Below are 18,946 nucleotides of genomic sequence, written 5' to 3' on the forward strand. Positions count from 1 at the left end.
CTTACCAAGTTTCTGTGCAGAGTTTACATGTTCCTTTGTGCTTGCGAGGGGTTTCCCCTGGGTCCACTGGTTTCCTCTTACCATCCAAAAACATGTGACTTAAGTTAATTGACTAATCCAAATCGGCATCATGGACGTGACCCTAGTAAGTAGTTATCACCACTCTAGGGGAGTTCATCAAGCTCAAACTCCTCTCTCGCCCTGAAAATGGGAGGGAGCCCTTGGCTCGAGGATCTTCTAAGCTTAGGGCTCTCTCCCAGGACAGCATGCCAAACACGCTTTATAGTCAATCATCAGCTAAGGGTGATCTCTTGAAATTGTAAAGTGTGACCGTTTTTTTCTGACATTTATGGGCCAAAAAAACTGTATAGAAAAAGAAAAACAAAGCTTAAAACCTGCTAATTTTTCTCATTCCTGTAGAAGAAATACCGGGATTTTAGACTGCAGGGTGTCCTTGATTCGACGTTGAACAGCAAGTCGTATGACACAGTACGAAACCGGCTAACGCTGGAAGAAGCCACGGCCTCGGTCAGAGAGGGAGGCATGCAGGGCATCTCCATGAAGGACAGCGATGAGGAGGACGAGGAGGACTAAAGGAGCATCGAGCCATCCGGTGCCACCCACCACCCTGAACCTAACCCGTCTATCCAACCCTACCCCACCCCAACACTTTAAACTTAGCCTGATAACATAAGATGCATGTAACAACTCTGATTACCCAGTTAGCCACTTTAGGACCCCCCTCCCTCCCCATCAGCTCGAGTTGCCCACAAACAAAGCTAAAAAAACAATAAGAATCAAATAATTGTACTAACGAAGAGTATAAAAAGAATGTCGCGAAGACCACGATTGGCAATTTTAGCTGTGTCATAACATAATAAAGAACAACGAACTAGCACCGACTTTTTCAACTCATTCATTTGAGGAATTTGTTTCTATGTGTTCCTAAGCAATATGGAGTACCATTTGTTTGATAATGTCGAGTGAGATTATTAGGTGTGTCCCTGTCCAATGCGATAACATATATGGCGCTTCTTTGACGTACTCTTACATACATTAATGGTACATTGTTGTGAAGATGAGTGTATGGACCCTTTTCTTTGTCTTGTCTGTTTTTAAAGTGGATGCCAACTGCTTCGAAACTAAAAACGAACCTCTGTATTTCAGTTCAAACTGTTAACCGTAAATGTCTTCTGTGTCTGCACACTTCCATCGTACTATTTCCTTATTTGTGTCAAGGCTCTGTGGCCCTATTTGTTGCAAAATATCCAACTAGGCATTGTCTCACAGGCATCTCAAAATGAAAATGAATTGGTATTCTAGAAATGCAATATCGTCATACCTCCGTTTTGATATCTCATTGGAGACGTCTTTTGATTAGATGTCGCAAAAAGACAAGGAAAACGGCTATATTTTTGGTTGAGTTCTACACTTCTACGGAGGATCTCTCTCTATCTCTCTCTTTTTTAAGTTTGTATGTCCAATTAAAGTCATTCTCTTTATGTTAGTAGGTCTGTCGAAAATGCTATGTGCCATTTTTTGGGGTCTCACTTTTGGTTTTGTATATATGATGCTGTACATTGCATTCTGAGCCATTGCTGCATGCCTGTGGGATCCACCTTCTCCAAAAGCTTTTTTGTTTTTCTTTGTCGATTAGCTGGTGGATTCATTCTTGCGTTTGCCTTATCAAAGCCAACAGTTGTAATATGCAAGAGCTGTGGCCTCTCAATAAAGATAACATGATGTACTAATACACCTGTACATTTAATTTCATGGTCTGGTTTCATCTTAGTTTGCTAGTATGTCCTTACCTATTTTAAATACCGAATAAGAAGAAAATGTAGGGTGAGAATTCCTTTTTGTCTGCTTAGAATTGATCGGATTGTGATTTATATAGAGCACAACATTTGGAGTTACTCATATTTTTATCAATAACACTTAAGCCTTTAAATACAGATGGTTTTGAGGTTGTTGTGTGTGCTTTAGTTGAACCCATCTGTTTTTATCAGTTCAAGTACTATAGTTCAAGCACTATTATTTGGATAATAGTGGAATTTAGGCCAAAAACTACATTACCCATAACATTCAACAAATTTAAATTTCTTCAGCAATCGAAGTGCACCAAAATAGATCTTTAATTCTTCCCACCCACCATGCAGCACTGCTTATTCTACAATACAAGTTTTTACAAATAATTACAAATATATTGTTTCTATTCAGTCAACAATTTTATACTAACTGGAAGTTTTATGTCGAATATTTTGTTTCATTCACAATGCTTCATAGGATTGTAGTTCTTTCCCTCAGAAAAGAAGACTATTGATTTGCATATAAGCAACTTCTTTGTTAATCAGAATTTGTAATGTCTTGACCAGGGGAAATGGGCTGGATAAAATGGCAAAGATAAAAGACATGGGAAAGAACTACATTGTGAATGACAAAGCAGAATAAAAACAAGTTGCTGGTTTTATGTATAAAAAAGTCCTTTTTGCGTTCATTTAAAATATAAACACATATTTGCCATTGAAAAAAAGAGGTGTCATCTCTAGTTGGAAAGAAAATATGAACGAATTAATTACATAATATGATAAATCCTAAAATATTCTATAATAATAAATGTCCATTTTGACTCATCTTTAACATGTTTGCTAGTTCAGCTTCAGTTCAGTTTATCAGTAGTTTTACACGATTTTAGGCGTTTAATAACGGACTTTTATTTTGACGTATTACATTTTGATGTTCAAATCAGATGGCTTCACGTTCGCGAATAGAAAGTTACTTGATATCACACAATACAGTGCACAATATCTTTCTGCACTTGTGTTAAATTAAAATGTCTGTCCCACCTGGATCCATTATCGTGTCAGACTGGCACCGCTGTCCTGATAGCAGAGAGTTTTTCAGCAAAATACTGCACAAGAAGAGACGGCGAAAGTTTGGTAAGGATGATGACCATGGATACAGCACTAATGTAACTTAATAGGCATCACTTATAGTTTGTTCGCTTTTTTGCTGTAGTCAACATAAAAATAAATTATTATTTCGGTTTTGTTAAAATAACGTGAAGGGCTCTTAGAGGCGCCAATGATGCCTCCTCAGATGAATGTGGACCTCGTTCGCTACAAGGTGTTTCTCTCAGGTAAAACTGGAGTGGGGAAGAGCGCGCTTGCTGCCCGTCTCGCTGGACTCGACCTGCCCAAAATGCACTACGAGACCACAGGTAAGCAAACCAACACAAATCAGACTCATAATCACGTTTCTTCTTATTTTTTAAATTATTGTTTTCACCTCGGACATTTGCAGGGAAATTAAGGTATTATTAATATTTATTTAGACCTATTTATGTTTTTATTGATGACACCTTTGAGGCAACGGTTGCTAAGGGGATTTTGGTTAGCTATTTTTGCCACTCCATAATAGAGAAAATACCAAATAACAGAAGCCAGAAATACTATACATTTACAAATTTATTTGTGGAACAGAATGTTAATCATATTATCCGGAAAATTAATTATGTATTAGCATATCCCTCTTTAAAAACATTCAGAATGCAGATGTAAATGCTGCTGAAGTGGAAATTTATGGCTCAGTGTAGCAGAAAAAAAATACAAATTAAGAGAACGATTTGTAAAAAGTATTTAATTTAAAGCAAACACAAACTGATCAAATCCTATGAAATAAACGCTTTCTTTTCTTTTACATTAGACTGAACAAAAATGGTGTTAAACCCCAAAATTGTGTTACTGGGATTGTGTGCAGCCATATCAAAACACTCTTAATTGTTGAACAAATAAAAAAAAATCTATGACAAACATGCTTAATAATAACATCCAGTATTTTTTCAACAATGATATTGATAACGTCAAGCTTTCAAGATATCATCCCATCCGAGAGCTAACTTTCTGCAACTCGCACATGGTTGCTCACTAATGGCTTGTTTCCACTGACTGGTACAGTACGGTACGGTTCGGGTCAGTACGGGTCACCTTATCAGGCTTGCGTTTCCACTACCAAGGGTACCCTTTTGGTGGGCGTGCTGAATGACAAAGTTTCAGTCGACGTCATTTTCGCTTGAGAAAATGTCTACAATAAAGCTTTAGGGGTCGCTCGCATATCATATGAAAAGCACTTCTCACAATGCTTTACACATAAATATTTGTGTATAAATGTTTATTACTAACTTCTCTATGAACATGAGTTGATTATAACTGCAGATCAATGACACTGCGAAATAGTCTACTGCAACGTCTGTAATTATATTAAAAAAATAAACAAATGAACATATATGAACACATACAGCCCCTTACAGTCCCCGATATGTTACCAACTACAGAAAAAGTACACACAGCATACAATTCGTCCTTAATTAGGTTCAAAACAAAACAAAGTATAGCCTACAGTCAGTGAAAACCTCTCATCTGTGTCTGTAATCTTCAGCAGCTCATGCAGCCTCTGTTAGAGAGTCATTCCATCATTCCCAGTTCGTATTAGTCCAAAAGGTGATGATAAAAAATAAAACAAGGCAGTTTGTTCACGTTGGCTAAAGAAATAACGTGTTACTTTGCTTCCCCTTTTTTTCCGCCCTCCACTCTCGCGTTTGTCCTTTTCTTTCTGAATGTGTCATTCTCAAGTTTGTCAGCTTCTCACAAGATCGGGTTTCCAAAGCTTGTCAATAATCAAGCGCACGTTATTATCATCAGCTCAAGAAGTTTGTTATTTCAGATATAGATGCGTGGCAAGCGCAAGCAAGAAAGCGAAACCGCTCATGCTACAGACTGGCTCGTAAAAAACTATGCGGCACAGGGTAGATTCTGCTCTACTCCATGGGTTTGTGGCTGTTCATCAAGACGACGACAAGGTTTGTTTAAGCCCGGATCGACCATGGCTAGTTATTATATGTATATATAAATCTCTCACTGTGTATTTCAAACATGGACTTTGTTTACATTCTGGCTTTTTGTTGCGTAAACGAATGACATAATCAGCTGCGCGCCTAGCTCCGCCTTTTGGTACCCTTTCTTGTGTTTGGGACCCTTTCGAAAAGGTGCTGAAAAAGTGGTACGGTACGGTTTGGTTAGGTATGCCTTTTGACAGTGGAAACGGCCATAAAAGCGTACCAAACCGAACCATACCGTACTGTACCACTCAGAGGAAACAGGCCTTAAAGCTAAGCAGGGCTGCACCTGGTCAGGACCTGGATGGGAAACCACATGTGAAAGCTAGGTTGCTGCTAGAAATGGTGTTAGTGAGAACAGCAGGGGGCGCTCAACCAGTGTGTGGGTCCTAATGCCCCAGTATGTTGATTGGGGCTTTATACCGCTCAGTGAGTGATGTCTTTTCAGATGAGATATTAAACCGAGGTACTGACTCCCTGTGTCCTTTGAAAAAGGGTTTTTAAAAGTTTCAAATTTGCCCACTGCCTCCTAACCATCCCCATATCATAATTGGCTTTATTACTCTGTCCCCTCTCCTCATGGTGTGTGGGAGCATTCTGGTGCATTGTAGTTGCTGTTGTGTCATTCAGGTGAATGCTGCACACTGGTGGTGGATGAGGTGATTCCCACCAAAAATGTGTAAAGCACTTTGAGTGTTCAGAAAAGCGCTATATAAATGTAAGGAATTATTATTATTAATTTACAATACGTGGTGATAAACATAATTAAACATTAGCTGTAATTAATTTCCACCCATTTTATTGGCAGTCTTGCTTCTGGAAACATTTTTTTCTGAGTATTTCTTTCATATTGTTTTTTAAAAGCATTGTAAGTAAAAAAAACTAGGTAAAGCACAACATTAAAAATTTTGAAGCCAAGACATTAATATAGAAATTGAACAAAAAGCAAAAGGACTTTCCAAATGATTAAAATATATGGGGTATTTGCACAGCTAGTGTTTTTCAGCCAATGATAAACTTCCAGTGAAAGGTTTCTGTGACTATTTTACATTCTTACCACAGAAACTTCATTCAAAATACTGAGGTAAAATAAATGTTCATATTTTAAAGAGATGGTGGGGAAAAATAAAATTTAATGCAGTGCTTCTTTTCCATTCTAAGACCCGCTTTATATCAAACATCTATCAGGCAGTGAAGATTACTTATAAAGAAAGATGAAAAAACAGAAGAGAAAACAGATATTAAATGTGGCAATTTTGTAATGGAAAGGCAGTTCACCAGAAGCTGTCAGCTTGGCTGGCTGAAAATAAAAAGTCTGTGTTCATCTACCCCATTGATGAGTGTAAAGCACTTGTATGCCACAACAAAGTTGTAATTACAAATTAGAAACTCTGAGTTTCCAAACAAGAGTAGCATCTGACTGAATTTAATTATTATTTGTCATTAACAATAAAACCACACTACAACATGTTTTATGCAGTAACAATGAACTATTGGTGGTTCTTAGTATTTAGATCACATTATTTTTTACAAACTATCAATTATTGTTTTCTCCCTGTGGAGAAGGTGAATGGAGTTTCCAAGACTGTTGGGATCTTTATTCCTGTCCTTTAGGCATAGAAACAACTGTGGTCTTCTGGCCTGTCAGACTAAAGGAAAGTGGCCGTGTGTTGTTTTTCCGCTTCGAGCTTTGGGACTGTGGTGAAAGTGCCATGCGTAGATTTGACCACATGTTGCTGGTGAGCAGTCATTTACATTTCCTTTTAACTACATCTTCTGCTTCACTGTTAATGTATAATGTTGTCGACCTTTTCTCCTCAGTCCTGTAAGGAAAAGGTGGATGCCATCCTTTTCCTGTTCTCCTTTACTGACCGTGGATCCTTTGACGATCTTACTAACCAAATATCACGGATCACAGAACCTTCAGATCGTGTGGTTAAATTGGTGGTTGGCACAAAGTATCCTTCAATGAGATGTTCAGAGTGTCTATTTGGTGTAGAATTGGGGTTTTAATTGGATAAATAAAGTTGAATAAAGTATACATAGATGTTAAAAAAGTAAACTAAAATTAAAATGGTAAAAGATTTTACCCATTTCATATTATTCAGAATATTTTACTCACTTTAAAAGTCATCTAGAATTACACAGTTGAGTTTTACAATTTCTAAATCCATTCAGCCAAATTCCAGGTCCACTTTTAGCTTAGCTTAGCATAAATGATTGAATCGGATTAGACCATTAGCATCTCGCTAAAAAAAAAAAAAGAGCTTCCATAATTTCCTTATTTAAAGCTCTTCTGTAGTCACATCGTCTACTAGGACCAACACAAAATTTAAAATTTGCTATTTTAGATGTCAATATGGCTACAAACTATTCTTCCGCAGTATTTACCAAAAGATTGGAGTGTCCTTTAATGCATGTACATCCTAGTATATAGTAAAACATATTGTGTATTGTTATTATTCTTAACGATGCAGGTTTGATTTATTTATGCACACAGACGTGACGGAGAGCGACGTGACACATTTTCAGGAGGTGTGGGGTCTTCCGGTTTTCCGTGTGGGAGGTGATGTGAGTGCTGGGCTTGGTGAGGTAGCACCTCTGCTAAATGCCCTTGCGGAAAACTTGTGGCACCAGGATTGTATGGCCGCTTCATCTGTCTCCATCTCTCCACAGGCTGCTCTCAGAGAAACAAGCTCAGAAATCATTGTATAGACCCAAATTGAGTGATGTTAACCATAACAATGGTCCCGATGTGTTTCCTGTTACATTGTTACATTTCCATAGCTTTAGAAAGTCCAAAAAGTTCCACATATTATTAAATATTCTTGCAATAGCTGTTATAACATCCAGTTATGATTGAATCTCCTCTTTTTACAGATATGAAATAGTTTGACAACAAGCAAGAAGTATTCATGGCCCAGTGACATCACCACACTGAAATGGCCTATAACTCCTACTCTAATATGACTAAATTTGTATGTGCAATATGCTGCTATATATGGAAATAAATGTTTTTTAGTTTTTACATGTTTATTAGACATTTTAGTAGTGTTAAGTGCAAATATTTTAAACAGTGACCAAAAATAAAAATGACATCTCAATAAATGAATGTGCTTGTAATTTCAGGATAGTCACAGATTTATGTGTGTATATTCAGAAAGTCAAAAATAAAAATCTGTGCTAAAGTATAAAACATTTTGTTCAATAAACCAAAGAAAACAGTACCCTTTCTAAAATAATAAGCATCCAAGCAACAGGTTTCACATCTTTGTTTCAATCCATAGTTCACAAGTTTTTTGTTGTGTGTTTTTGAGCTTTAATCATCAACAATCCACCTTTCCCTAGAAACGATGTAACTGACATTGGATCCACATCAGCTGGAAATTGGTACTTCTGTCGAATGACGTCCAAAACTGTGCCATCTGATGCCAACTGATTCATAAGTCAGGGGAAAATTTGAAAAAGACAAACCAAAAGGAGTAAATACAATATATTTTTGTTTAATGTGTTTAAGCTTTAAAATTTTTCAAAATGTTTAGGTTTATTTTGCTTACCTTTTCTGCAAAGACTTGTATTGCATTATTGGTTGAGGTTACTATAACTTCTTCCGGTGCAAACTCGCTTACATTCACTGTTAATACGTAAATATCTCCAACAGTGCAAATTTCACCCTTTGAAAAAAAAAAATCAAGCTTATGGTTAATTTATAATAATCATACAGCATTAACAAATTGTTTGCAGAGGTGTTCAAACTAGACTTTAAACAACACTCACCTTTGAAACACCTGCCATTGTAGATTTGTTAGAAAGCATAGGACAATTAATTAATCCTGTTCTTTTTCTAAACAAAAAGACTTTAATGGTTCATAAACGTTTGATGCTGGTTTTCTCTGTGTTTTTGTTTAGAACAATGCAGTACTTGCTTTTATACCCCTGGTTGTGTTTGGGGTTCTGGGTGAGGCTAGAATTGATGTCTATGTGCAGAATGTGTCATATGAGAAAGAAGAGGTAATTTTGTAGTGTGATATTAATATCCTCTTTGAAATTAACTGTAAAAACACTCAAAAATTGTAAAGGAAACTGAATGTAATAATGATTAACTGCAAATGTGGTTTCATAATTACTAAAAATTAAGGGTAAGCCTTGCTAGAAATGAAAAACAGTATATGGAGAACTCATGTGAAATTCTGCATCCTCGTTACAGCTGTCATTTCAGTACTAAATTACTAGAATAACCTCGTTGTTTTTCGTGTACGTAATGGAAGGTTAATATACAGAGCGTATAATAAATCACCCTAACCAACAAAAACTTCCTTCCAACCTCAACGTCAGCCTAAATCGTAATGGGACTTTTATTCTGAAAACATTCGCAGGGGTGGTGGCCATTTTGTAAGTCACCTTGCTAGTTCTAGCTTCATCTCGTCTTTCGTAATCCAGTTCATTGACCAGTTCTGTCGGCGGGCTTTTTTAATGTGACAGAAATACACATCTGAAAACCATTTTCGGTCAACAAAATTTTCACGACACACTCGCAACGCACAAGACTGTTTAACCAGAACCCAAACTTGTCGCTGTTTTAACGAAACGATCCCGTCGCGCCTGGCCAGGCAAGAAAGGCCACAATGAAGCTCACAGACAGTGTGCTGAGGAGTTTCAGGGTTGCGAAGGTTTTCCGAGAGAACTCCGACAAAATAAACTGCTTTGACTTCAGTTCAAATGGAGAAACTGTAATATCGAGTAGCGACGATGACTCGATTGTCTTGTACGACTGCCAGGAAGGAAAGTAAGTCGCTTGTAGTTTATTCGATGTGGTTGTCCTGCAACTGACTGTTTCGTTTTAATTCAGCGTTTGTTGTGTTTTATGTAAGTTACTGAAATGGGATAAATACCTAGATCTATTGCTATAATGTTAATCGTGACAATTATTGCCTATTTATATCGAGTGTTGTGTTTTGAATGCGTTTGTGTGTACAGTTAGCGGTCTCTTATTTGTAATTCGGATCTTTCAAGTGAATCACTTGAACTGAATCACTGAGCTTCGTTCCGTTTTTTAGCTGTTTCCGTTCTTCATTTAGTATTATGTCTTAAAACTGCTGAAAATTATCTGCAACAAAATTTGAGATTTAAAAAAACTTTTTTGTTTTATTGCTTTGTTGTTATGTAACTTGATACATTTACTTGATATGCGTTTAATTTGCGAGAGAACTTGAACAGATTTTATTTTAAGGTGAAACATGACTTATTTATTTGGATTAAGTGTTTTTGTTTGACTTTTTTGAGTCTATTACCACTTTTTTGTTAATTTTTAAATACCAAATTCTCAAAACAAGACTGTTCGTTTGCTTCGTGAATGTGTATCGATGTGTGAACCTTTAACGTTAGATGTTTGTACTGGAAAGCAAGAAAAAAAATATGCTATAGTAAAACCTTTTGCAGCCATGTTCTTGTTTTGAGTCTAGTTGTTTATTTTAAATCATTATCTTATATTTTCTTTTCTAAAACCCTAACCATTCGTAACGTAGCGACATAAAAAAAATCGCCATATCTTGAACCGATTCTTTCAAATCAGCTCTTTGAAAAAACTGATTCTCTGAAATGAATCTAATGTACAGACGCGTGCTAACTGTTAGCATCCACGCCTCCTAAAATAATCGGCCGCCTCCTGACTGTAAAATCAAATTATGTTATGAATTTTTGCATGTTATTTATCTAATAAACCAGATTAACCTTTTCCCTCTTTAAATCAGACCCAAACGGACGCTTTACAGTAAGAAGTATGGTGTGGATCTCATCAGATACACCCATGCAGCCAACACAGTCGTCTACAGCTCTAACAAGATTGACGGTAGGACTCTTTACCAAACCTTAGTGTGATAACGTGCTGTTTTTCCCCCAGCAAATTCCATTATTTTAAGCTTTAGGGATGAAATGCTTATTCACTGAGCCCTTTTTAACTTGTTTTATTAAATTTCTCAATGTTATGAGTGTTATTTTTCACCTTACATTTTCATAATTATGTTTTCATAATAAGTGTATGCATCCGTTTCTATGTAATCTTGTACACATTAGTTAAATAACAGGTTTTTCCTAAGCTTTACTACTGGTATTTGTGTATGGCTGTTTATCCTTGCCTGTTCTGGGTTGAGGTAGTTGTTTGTACAGTTTTTAGGGTCTGTTATTCTGCCCTGTTAAGGAGCTAACTGTACAGACTACTGCCTTGCCCAGGGTTGAGCCCACTCATCTGACATGGTATACAGTACATGTTTATATTTTTTCTAATAAAATCTTGTTCTAGTTGTTATATTTTGACACATTTGTGCTGTCACAGATACTATACGATACCTGTCTCTACATGACAATAAGTACATTCGCTACTTTCCTGGACACAATAAAAGGTGAGGAATTGTGCCATTAAATTATCATCCTGTTTTTACAATTGAATATTGGTGTTATATGGCTTTTTGTGTGGGTTTTATGCTATTCTAGGGTTGTCGCCCTGTCTATGTCCCCTGTTGATGACACATTCATTTCTGGCTCCCTTGACAAAACCATTCGTCTGTGGGACCTTCGCTCGCCTAACTGTCAAGTAAGCTGTTTTTTAATTTGGGTATGTTTTTCTTGTTAGTGTGTACTTGATTCTAATCATGGTTGTGTTCACAGGGCCTCATGCACCTGCAAGGGAAACCTGTGTGCTCATTTGATCCCGAGGGGTTGATTTTTGCTGCAGGAGTGAATTCTGAGATGGTCAAACTTTATGATTTGCGCTCTTTTGATAAGGTAACTTTATACATTTGCATTCAAAGAACTGTACTGTTATATTGGATGTTTTAAAAGTAAAAAAAATTCTTGTCTCAGGGCCCATTTGCCACATTTAAACTGCAATATGAGCGGACGTGTGAGTGGACGGGTCTCAAGTTCAGCAATGATGGAAAGCTCATTCTGGTCTCCACCAATGGAGGAACACTCAGAGTGCTGGATGCTTTTAAAGGAGCTGTTCTCCACTCGTTTGGGGTAAAAAATACTTTTTTTTTTTTTTTTTTTTTTGTAAAAGCAGTCCTGTTAGTTTTTCATTTATCATTTATTATGGAGGTCTCGTACATTAAGTTTGCATTCACCTCAAGTTCAAAAGGAACATTTTCTTTCAGTGCATACAATGTGTTTTTGCCTTTGCTGCACAAAACACTTTCAGACCTCGGATATAACTACAGTTATTGAGGGTCAAATTAGATGTTTTTTTACAGACCATACCGGCCAATGAAGACCATAAACTGGCATACAAATTAGTTACAACCCTATGTAGTTGGGTTATGTAGGAAGTAAACCTGGAATTACTGATGACTTTTTTTCAGGCCGTTCAGAATCTTCCGTTTGGGAGATAATACCTTAATTTAATATACACTTTTTAAAGCCTGTTGAAGTGCTTTCAATTGTGCATTTTTATTCAGTGTCTAACATAATCTTGACTGAAACATGAAGAGAGGGTGTGACATTCGCTTGTTAAGTGTAAGCTTCTGAGTCCAAGCGATCTATTAAAAACTAAATGGGGAGACTCATCAAAATGGTAATAATAAACGTTTACTAAGCGCTGAAATACTTTCCAAAATCACGATGGCAATAAATATCCTTGCCTTGTATCCGATGACCAGAAAGTGATACAGTTTTTTTAAATTGGTGAAATATTGGTGTGTGTGATGCAGTATGTCCTGAGACTGTTGTGTTCACTATGATTTTATATAAAATTCATTTTAAAGTGTTATATGACTTAAAAATGGCCATGAACAAACATTTTCTCGATTCAAATGAGTAGCGGCTTGGACCTAAAACAGTACTCCATATGTCACGACTTAACAAGTGGAGGGTGTACAGGGTGTCCGCAGGGTCTTAAAATGTCCTAAATTCACATAAATATTGTGTTGTTGGTCTTAAATCATTTTAAACTGGACTTAATTTTAAAAGACACCCATCAATTTTTATATATATATATATATATATATATATATATATATATATATATAAATATTTTAGTTTTCATTGCAAAGAGATACAATTGAATAGACATGATAGACATTTATACAGCAAATTCTCTAAAAAAAGTATTTGCAGAAGTAAGGGTGTTTTACTCAATTAATTTGGACAAAAAACAAACAAATATATATTTTTGTAGTTTTCTTTATAATAAATATACTTTTAACAATGATAAACTTGTCATTAAAAAAGAAAGATGTTGGGAAAGAAAAGTGTATGGACTGTAGGGGTAATTTACAGTTTTAGCTCAAAGACTGACCAGTCTGTCAGATGAAAAAGAGTTGGTGTCAGAGATTTAAATAAATAACTAAAGTTTACTGAAGATAGTTTGCAGTTTCATCAGCAGAAGCCAGCTTCAACACTCACAAGTTCCTAGGCCACTCTGCTTACAATCACAAATCTATAACAATTATACTCTCACATAAGGTCATTAACTGCGTCATACATATAGGTGTTCTACCCTGATTGGTTAAAACACAGACAGACTTGGAAAAATTCCATGTGGGTACGAGCGTACAATTTCGAACAATATCTTAAGCATATAAACGTCAGACATCCACTACACTGTTTAGAGCTGACTCCAGACCTGTGAAACGAATCCACAATCAAATGAACACACACACTGAAAGTACAATCTGTTTCTTACCCAAGGCTGAGGGTACTCTCTTTATCAAAACTGATTAAAACCGGTATAATCTACATTCAGGCAGTTTTATCCTTACTACACAATGTCTTTCTTGAATAAAAAGTAGAATCACTTTAAAAGAATTAACCGTAAAAATAGCAAAATCGCTTTAGACATTATAAATTTATACTTTTTATTTAATTAATTTTAATATTAACTTGCAGGAATGACAATAGAAACTGTTGTTTCCAGTCCTCAGCCCTTCAGTTCCACCCAAGGTCTCCATGACCTCTGACCCAGTTTGGTGGCTCCTAAAAATATTAACAAAGAGACAGGCAAATGCACTAAACATTCTTATATTAAGCAATGTGTTGGCGTTATTCATTTTTCAGTAATCATCTTTAATAAAAGTAATGAGAAACAGGATGATGAGAAAAGGATAAATGTTGATCCATGATGAGATGGATTGGAAGGTAGAAATCCGAATCCTTCAGGACACTTTAAGATATGTGGTTAAGAAATAATCTTCCCATTCTTTTTGCCCAATCTGGCTGTTACCAAACATCCTTAGTGTTTGGCTCTTTACACGTTTAAAATTTCATTCATAATGGTCTTAGAAGGGTCCTGAAAAGAATCCTTAAATGTCCTTAAATTTCACTTGATAAAACCTGCAGAAACCCTGGAGTTGCTCCTCCCCTTAAAACAAAACCTTATTGGCAGATTTGTTTATCACAGCTCTGCCAAGTGAGGTTGGTTGAGCTGAAAGAGAAAATTGCCCAAAAATATGAGCAGAAAAAAAGCTATTCTGCCCCACATTGGCCAGCAGTCTGGTTTCACTCTTCCTCTAGCCATAGTCACCATGCGTTGTGAAGTGGCTTTCATGCAAGATGCAGAAAGTGAAGAACTATGAAACCCATTCTTTTTAAGTTGCTGTGTCAATCAAAGCGCAAGAATAGCATATTGCACCGCTTACTTGCTTGTGTGCGTGCTGCGTTCAATTCAAACTAGCTTAATATATTACTCTCTGTGGATATTTTGCTCATTTGCACATATTTCTCTGTGCATGAACCACAAATGCTCAGTGAAAGAGCTAAGTTCACTCATAAAGTGCAGATGGGACATTTCTATGTAGTATATACTTTTTCATGCTGCTTGCTATAGTGCTACTGTGCTGTCATGGCATTTCTGGTAAATTGACACCTATTATTTAATGGGCTTGTTTTTTTTTTAACCAATGTAATTTAATCTTTTGAGGTAAAAAGTTTTTCAAAAATACTTAATATTACATCATAAATTAATAAATAGCCTAATTATTACAAAGCATTTATGATTATATTAGAAAAAAGCATAATAAGGCACTTTTAAGAGTGTTTCTCTTTCTTACTGCAGGGTTATAACAACAGTAAAGGTGTCATTTTGGAGGCTTCTTTCACACCAGACTCTCAGTTCATTATGATCGGTAAGTCTTCACTTAAGCTTCTCACAGGACTACAAAAGGACTTAAGATGAGTTTACAGAGATTGATCGTGTCTCCTCAACATTTCCAGGATCAGAAGATGGGAAGATCCATGTGTGGAATGCTGAGAGTGGGATGAAAGTAGCGCTTCTGGATGGGAAACACACTGGTCCTGTTACATGTCTACAGTTTAACCCCAAATTCATGACCTTTGCCAGTGCCTGTTCTAACATGGTAAGACTTAACCGAAGGTAGACACAAATCTGATGTTTGGCATAACTTACTGTATATGTAGATGGAATATGTGCAATTTGTCACATTTTCAAAACTTGTTTTGGGAGAAACTTGGAGGTAGTTATGAATTAGTTAGTCTTAGATGTCATGCCAAACACTGCTCACGGACATGTGGCTAAATGTCTGATGCATATGGCACACTTAATTGGAAACACTTTAACAGATCATCAGTTGTCCTCTGATTTCTGGGAGTCTAGTGTACAGCAATATTAACCAGTCCACCTGGAAACAAGTCTGATTGGATAAAAAAACTGCTGCAATGTTTATCTCAGTCTGCGTCCACATACATCTCCTACTGATTTCCTATATGTTTTGCTGACAGATCATTAAGTATATTGATGCGTTGTTGTAAACGTTTGAAGACCTGAATGGATGACGCATATGGCTAGGCATTCTGTAGACTCTTCCACGCACATACATAAGACACAACACAAAACGAATGGTTATTGGTTGGTAAAGCTGTCAGTCTGAAATGGCATCATGGGTGGTTCTTTAACCATTGAAATCTGCCAAAGTTCCCAGACCTTCAGCCATCAGTATATGCCTTAGTATTCCTGTTCATCTCAGTGGCATTTTTTTTACTTTGCATTCGTTTAGTACTCTATGCTTTCTGAAAATAATAAAATGTCAAATGGTGCAATCTAATCGATAGTATAATTTACTATAAAAGATTCACAGAATTTAAATGAATGAAAAGGAAATTGCTATGGACTGTAGTCTGTGAATGTTAAACTCAAAACAATTATTTAAGCATATGTGTTTTTTGTTTGTGTAAATAGATCAGAAAAATATTAGCCTCATTTTAAAGTATTACTTTTATTATTATTGTTTATTTTTGTGACTTGTGATGCAGACTTAAAAAAAAAGAACTTAAGAGATGAACATAAAACAACTGTATAAAACAGCCTTTTTAGTATAAGGTATTTTAGTCAGTAGCATTCACTGCTAATTTTTTATGGTAATTATTGGAGAAATGGAATGGGGAAAATGTGATATAAAAAGAGTACACAGGGTTGTCAAATTGTCCTTAAAATCTTCTGCGTTTTCTTTGTGTAAATACTGCAGTAGTCACTAATTGACGGCCATATATATATATATTTATATTTATATACACATACAGGGTGGGCCATTTAAATGGACACACCTTAATAAACTTATTGGGAATTTCACACAAAAAAAACAATGATGTGCTTGCTTTTAACAATTTTATTCTTTCATGAGTTATTTACAAGCCCCCTCACATACTATTGTGCCACAAACAGGACGTTAATATCACCAGCCATTCCCATTTTATTAAGGTGTATATAGATGCATCATTATTCCTGATGTATATCACAAACATATTCTGAAATGTCCCCTGCACAGGCGTTCTGGTTACCCACCATTGATGATTGATGGGCAGCTGTCATCAGTCGGCCTGTGATGTTCTTCCAGCAGGTGGCGTCATTCACCCTTCTCTTGGCACACATGAAGATGTTCACCGTGGGAATTTTGGACTGTAAATAGATTTGGCTTGATGCCGAGTTGTATTATTATTATTATTTTTTTTTCATTTTATATTTGTATGATTAAAAAGTTTTTGTAAAACATTAAGTGATCTGTTCACACATTCTGTTTTGTTTGAGGTTGTAACAGTGCTCAATGAAACTGAGGTGATGTAAAACATCCAGCAGAATTGATCTTAGCTCTCCAAACTATACCAGAAGTCAGCACCTGTAGATTTAGCATCTTGTGCGATCTAAAAAAAAAATGTCAATGGAACTTTTTTTTTTTTAATAAACATGTTTATACAACTTTCCAAAGATTTGGTTTTGAGGCCTTTCAGACATGTAATGCTTCTAGCTGTTGTGTGTAGTCCAGTATAATTGTGTCTGAGGGGAACTGCTTTTATACCATTATTTTACCTGTTTCTGTTGCATTTCTTTGTAATATCAGCATTGTAAATTGCTTATAAAAACAAATTTTATAATCAGTATACACTGACCAGCCTCTCTGAAGCGTCATCTTGTTTTGTAACTTACTTTGCACTAACAAAACAACACATTTTATTTATATGAGTTGTAGCTTTGTTGTCACTGTAATTTGTTTTATTTTTTAATCCAAATAGGGTTTTTTTTCAGGTTAGCCTCACACATTACACCTTTTCTTATTTAAAAGTTGAAATAATCCTTTCTTGGAAACTTTTTATTTCATGTACAAAACTTGTCACTTGCCCAGACTTTCAGTGTTCAACATAAATTTATCATCATTTAATTTTAAGATTTCTTGATTGTAACTGAGAATACACACAAAGAAAGTTAAACCGATTAGTTTTCTGCCCAAATAAAATTATTTCTAAAAGTGTGCATTAAAGAACCAGCTGTGTCAGTCAATTGCATTTGAGAAACTATATTTTATTTTCAATCAAGCTGTAATGTCTAATATCAAATAATAATAATAATAGAAAATTGTGTGTAGTTAAGAAATGGGTTAAGTATGCTTTAGCCATGTTAATCTATAAACAGCATTAAGGCAATAATTATTTTTGTGGCCCAAAAGACCTTACTGCGCTATTTCTTGTTTTACTGTAAAATGTGCACGCAAAACATTATTTTGTTTAATGTACTTATTTATTTTTAACAACGATAACCACTGCGCTGATAATACCATCTATGAGCTTACGTGCTTATTTGCATATTTGTTTTGTCAGAGTCTTATTGGACAAACTCAGCAGACCTGTTTACAGTGTTTCTGTGTTGTACCTCATTATATAATAAGCAGACTTTACTGTATCGAGCTTATCCTGAAAGGAGCTTTCCAGCTGTAAAGGTGAGAACGAAACGGTTCTTCATTGAACATTCAGTATGTTAAATCATACTTTATTATTATTTTCCGTCAAAAGATAAAATTGCTACCATAACACACGTGCTCAGGACAACAGGCCGTTATTCTAACCATGTCGAGGCAAACTACTGGCTTCTGGTCACAGATTCGTTGTTCCACACTGTCAAATATAACATATAAGTATTGAGATGAATGGTCTCTGAAAAGCTTCAAACTGTTCAGTAGGTTTTGTAACCCTAAGTAAAAATTGTTTTTAACCACGCTTTTAACGTGTTTGTAGTTTGTTTGACCTTTGTTGTAAAAGGCATAATTGTGAGGGTAAAACACTCAAAATTCATGTTTTGATATCAACAGTGCAGAGAAAAAAGGGTTACATTTGACATAAATACATAAAGATTAATATTAAAATATTTGTTTACAAAGTGATTAAAAACAGGTAAAATTATGACAAAATCTGTTTACAATACAGAGCGCAAACTATTGGGCTGATAAACAATATATCGAATCGCGATAAAAATTTATGTCAAAAACAATGATAAACTGAACTTTTTTTACTCTATATTGATCTAAGAGCCAACCACACAGAGGAAATGTGCAATAATGGGAATCTAAGAGTGTGTTGATATTAGACATGTACCAAATTTTCGGCCACCGTAAAAGTCATTTAGTGGACCCTCTAATTTAGCTTCCCCTCGCTGGAGCTCAGCTCTGCCCAAATGCCTCTGCAGTGAATCTGGAAGCATTAATAATTTATATTGAAATATATATCGTTATCATTCAATATAAAAAATAATTATGAAGATTGCATTTTTTCCCATATCGCCCC

The 18,946-nt window shown here is 35.7% G+C and overlaps 3 protein-coding genes, 1 long non-coding RNA gene and 1 other non-coding gene across 38 annotated transcripts in view; 4 read left to right on the forward strand and 1 right to left on the reverse strand.

Annotated features, from left to right (window-relative positions):
- The window catches only part of cadpsb (Ca2+-dependent activator protein for secretion b), a 188,532-nt gene extending 186,779 nt beyond the window's left edge, over window positions 1–1,753 (forward strand). For all 25 annotated transcript variants that reach the window (XR_012408105.1, XR_012408106.1, XR_012408107.1 and 22 more), the window contains one exon: window positions 421–1,753. Coding sequence is in view for 19 of the 25 variants with exons in the window: in XM_068222029.2 (XP_068078130.1) it covers window positions 421–594 (174 nt within the window). In the remaining 6 variants the exon portion in view is untranslated. The remainder of the gene's footprint in view (window positions 1–420) is intronic.
- Window positions 1,754–2,742: 989 nt separating this feature from the next.
- Window positions 2,743–8,990, forward strand: cplane2 (ciliogenesis and planar polarity effector 2). 10 transcript variants are annotated; one of them, XM_073952891.1, is made up of 7 exons: window positions 2,743–2,939; window positions 3,068–3,220; window positions 6,509–6,633; window positions 6,716–6,852; window positions 7,372–7,465; window positions 8,243–8,376; window positions 8,804–8,905. In XM_073952891.1, the coding sequence occupies exons 1-6, from the start codon at window positions 2,834–2,836 to the stop codon at window positions 8,255–8,257; spliced, it is 630 nt and encodes a 209-aa protein (XP_073808992.1). In that variant the 5' UTR covers window positions 2,743–2,833; the 3' UTR covers window positions 8,258–8,376; window positions 8,804–8,905.
- Window positions 7,915–9,857, reverse strand: LOC100536148 (uncharacterized). Its single transcript, XR_002459111.3, has 3 exons — window positions 8,672–9,857; window positions 8,452–8,568; window positions 7,915–8,329 (listed from the first exon to the last, which is right to left on the reverse strand). It is a non-coding gene; the product is annotated as an uncharacterized lncRNA (long non-coding RNA).
- Window positions 9,332–16,890, forward strand: wdr82 (WD repeat domain 82). The gene is given in 9 exon segments (NM_001166268.1): window positions 9,332–9,680; window positions 10,645–10,742; window positions 11,226–11,292; window positions 11,384–11,483; window positions 11,558–11,674; window positions 11,753–11,908; window positions 14,937–15,006; window positions 15,095–15,237; window positions 16,663–16,890. Coding segments are annotated over 9 exon segments (942 nt in total). The 5' UTR covers window positions 9,332–9,519; the 3' UTR covers window positions 16,693–16,890.
- Window positions 11,037–11,119, forward strand: mirlet7j (microRNA let7j). The gene has a single exon (NR_030245.1). It is a non-coding gene; the product is annotated as a microRNA let7j (primary transcript).
- Window positions 16,891–18,946: the final 2,056 nt, after the last annotated feature.

The sequence above is a fragment of the Danio rerio genome, chromosome 6 (genome assembly GCF_049306965.1).
Source record: "Danio rerio strain Tuebingen ecotype United States chromosome 6, GRCz12tu, whole genome shotgun sequence".
NCBI classification, from domain to species: Eukaryota; Metazoa; Chordata; class Actinopteri; order Cypriniformes; family Danionidae; genus Danio; species Danio rerio.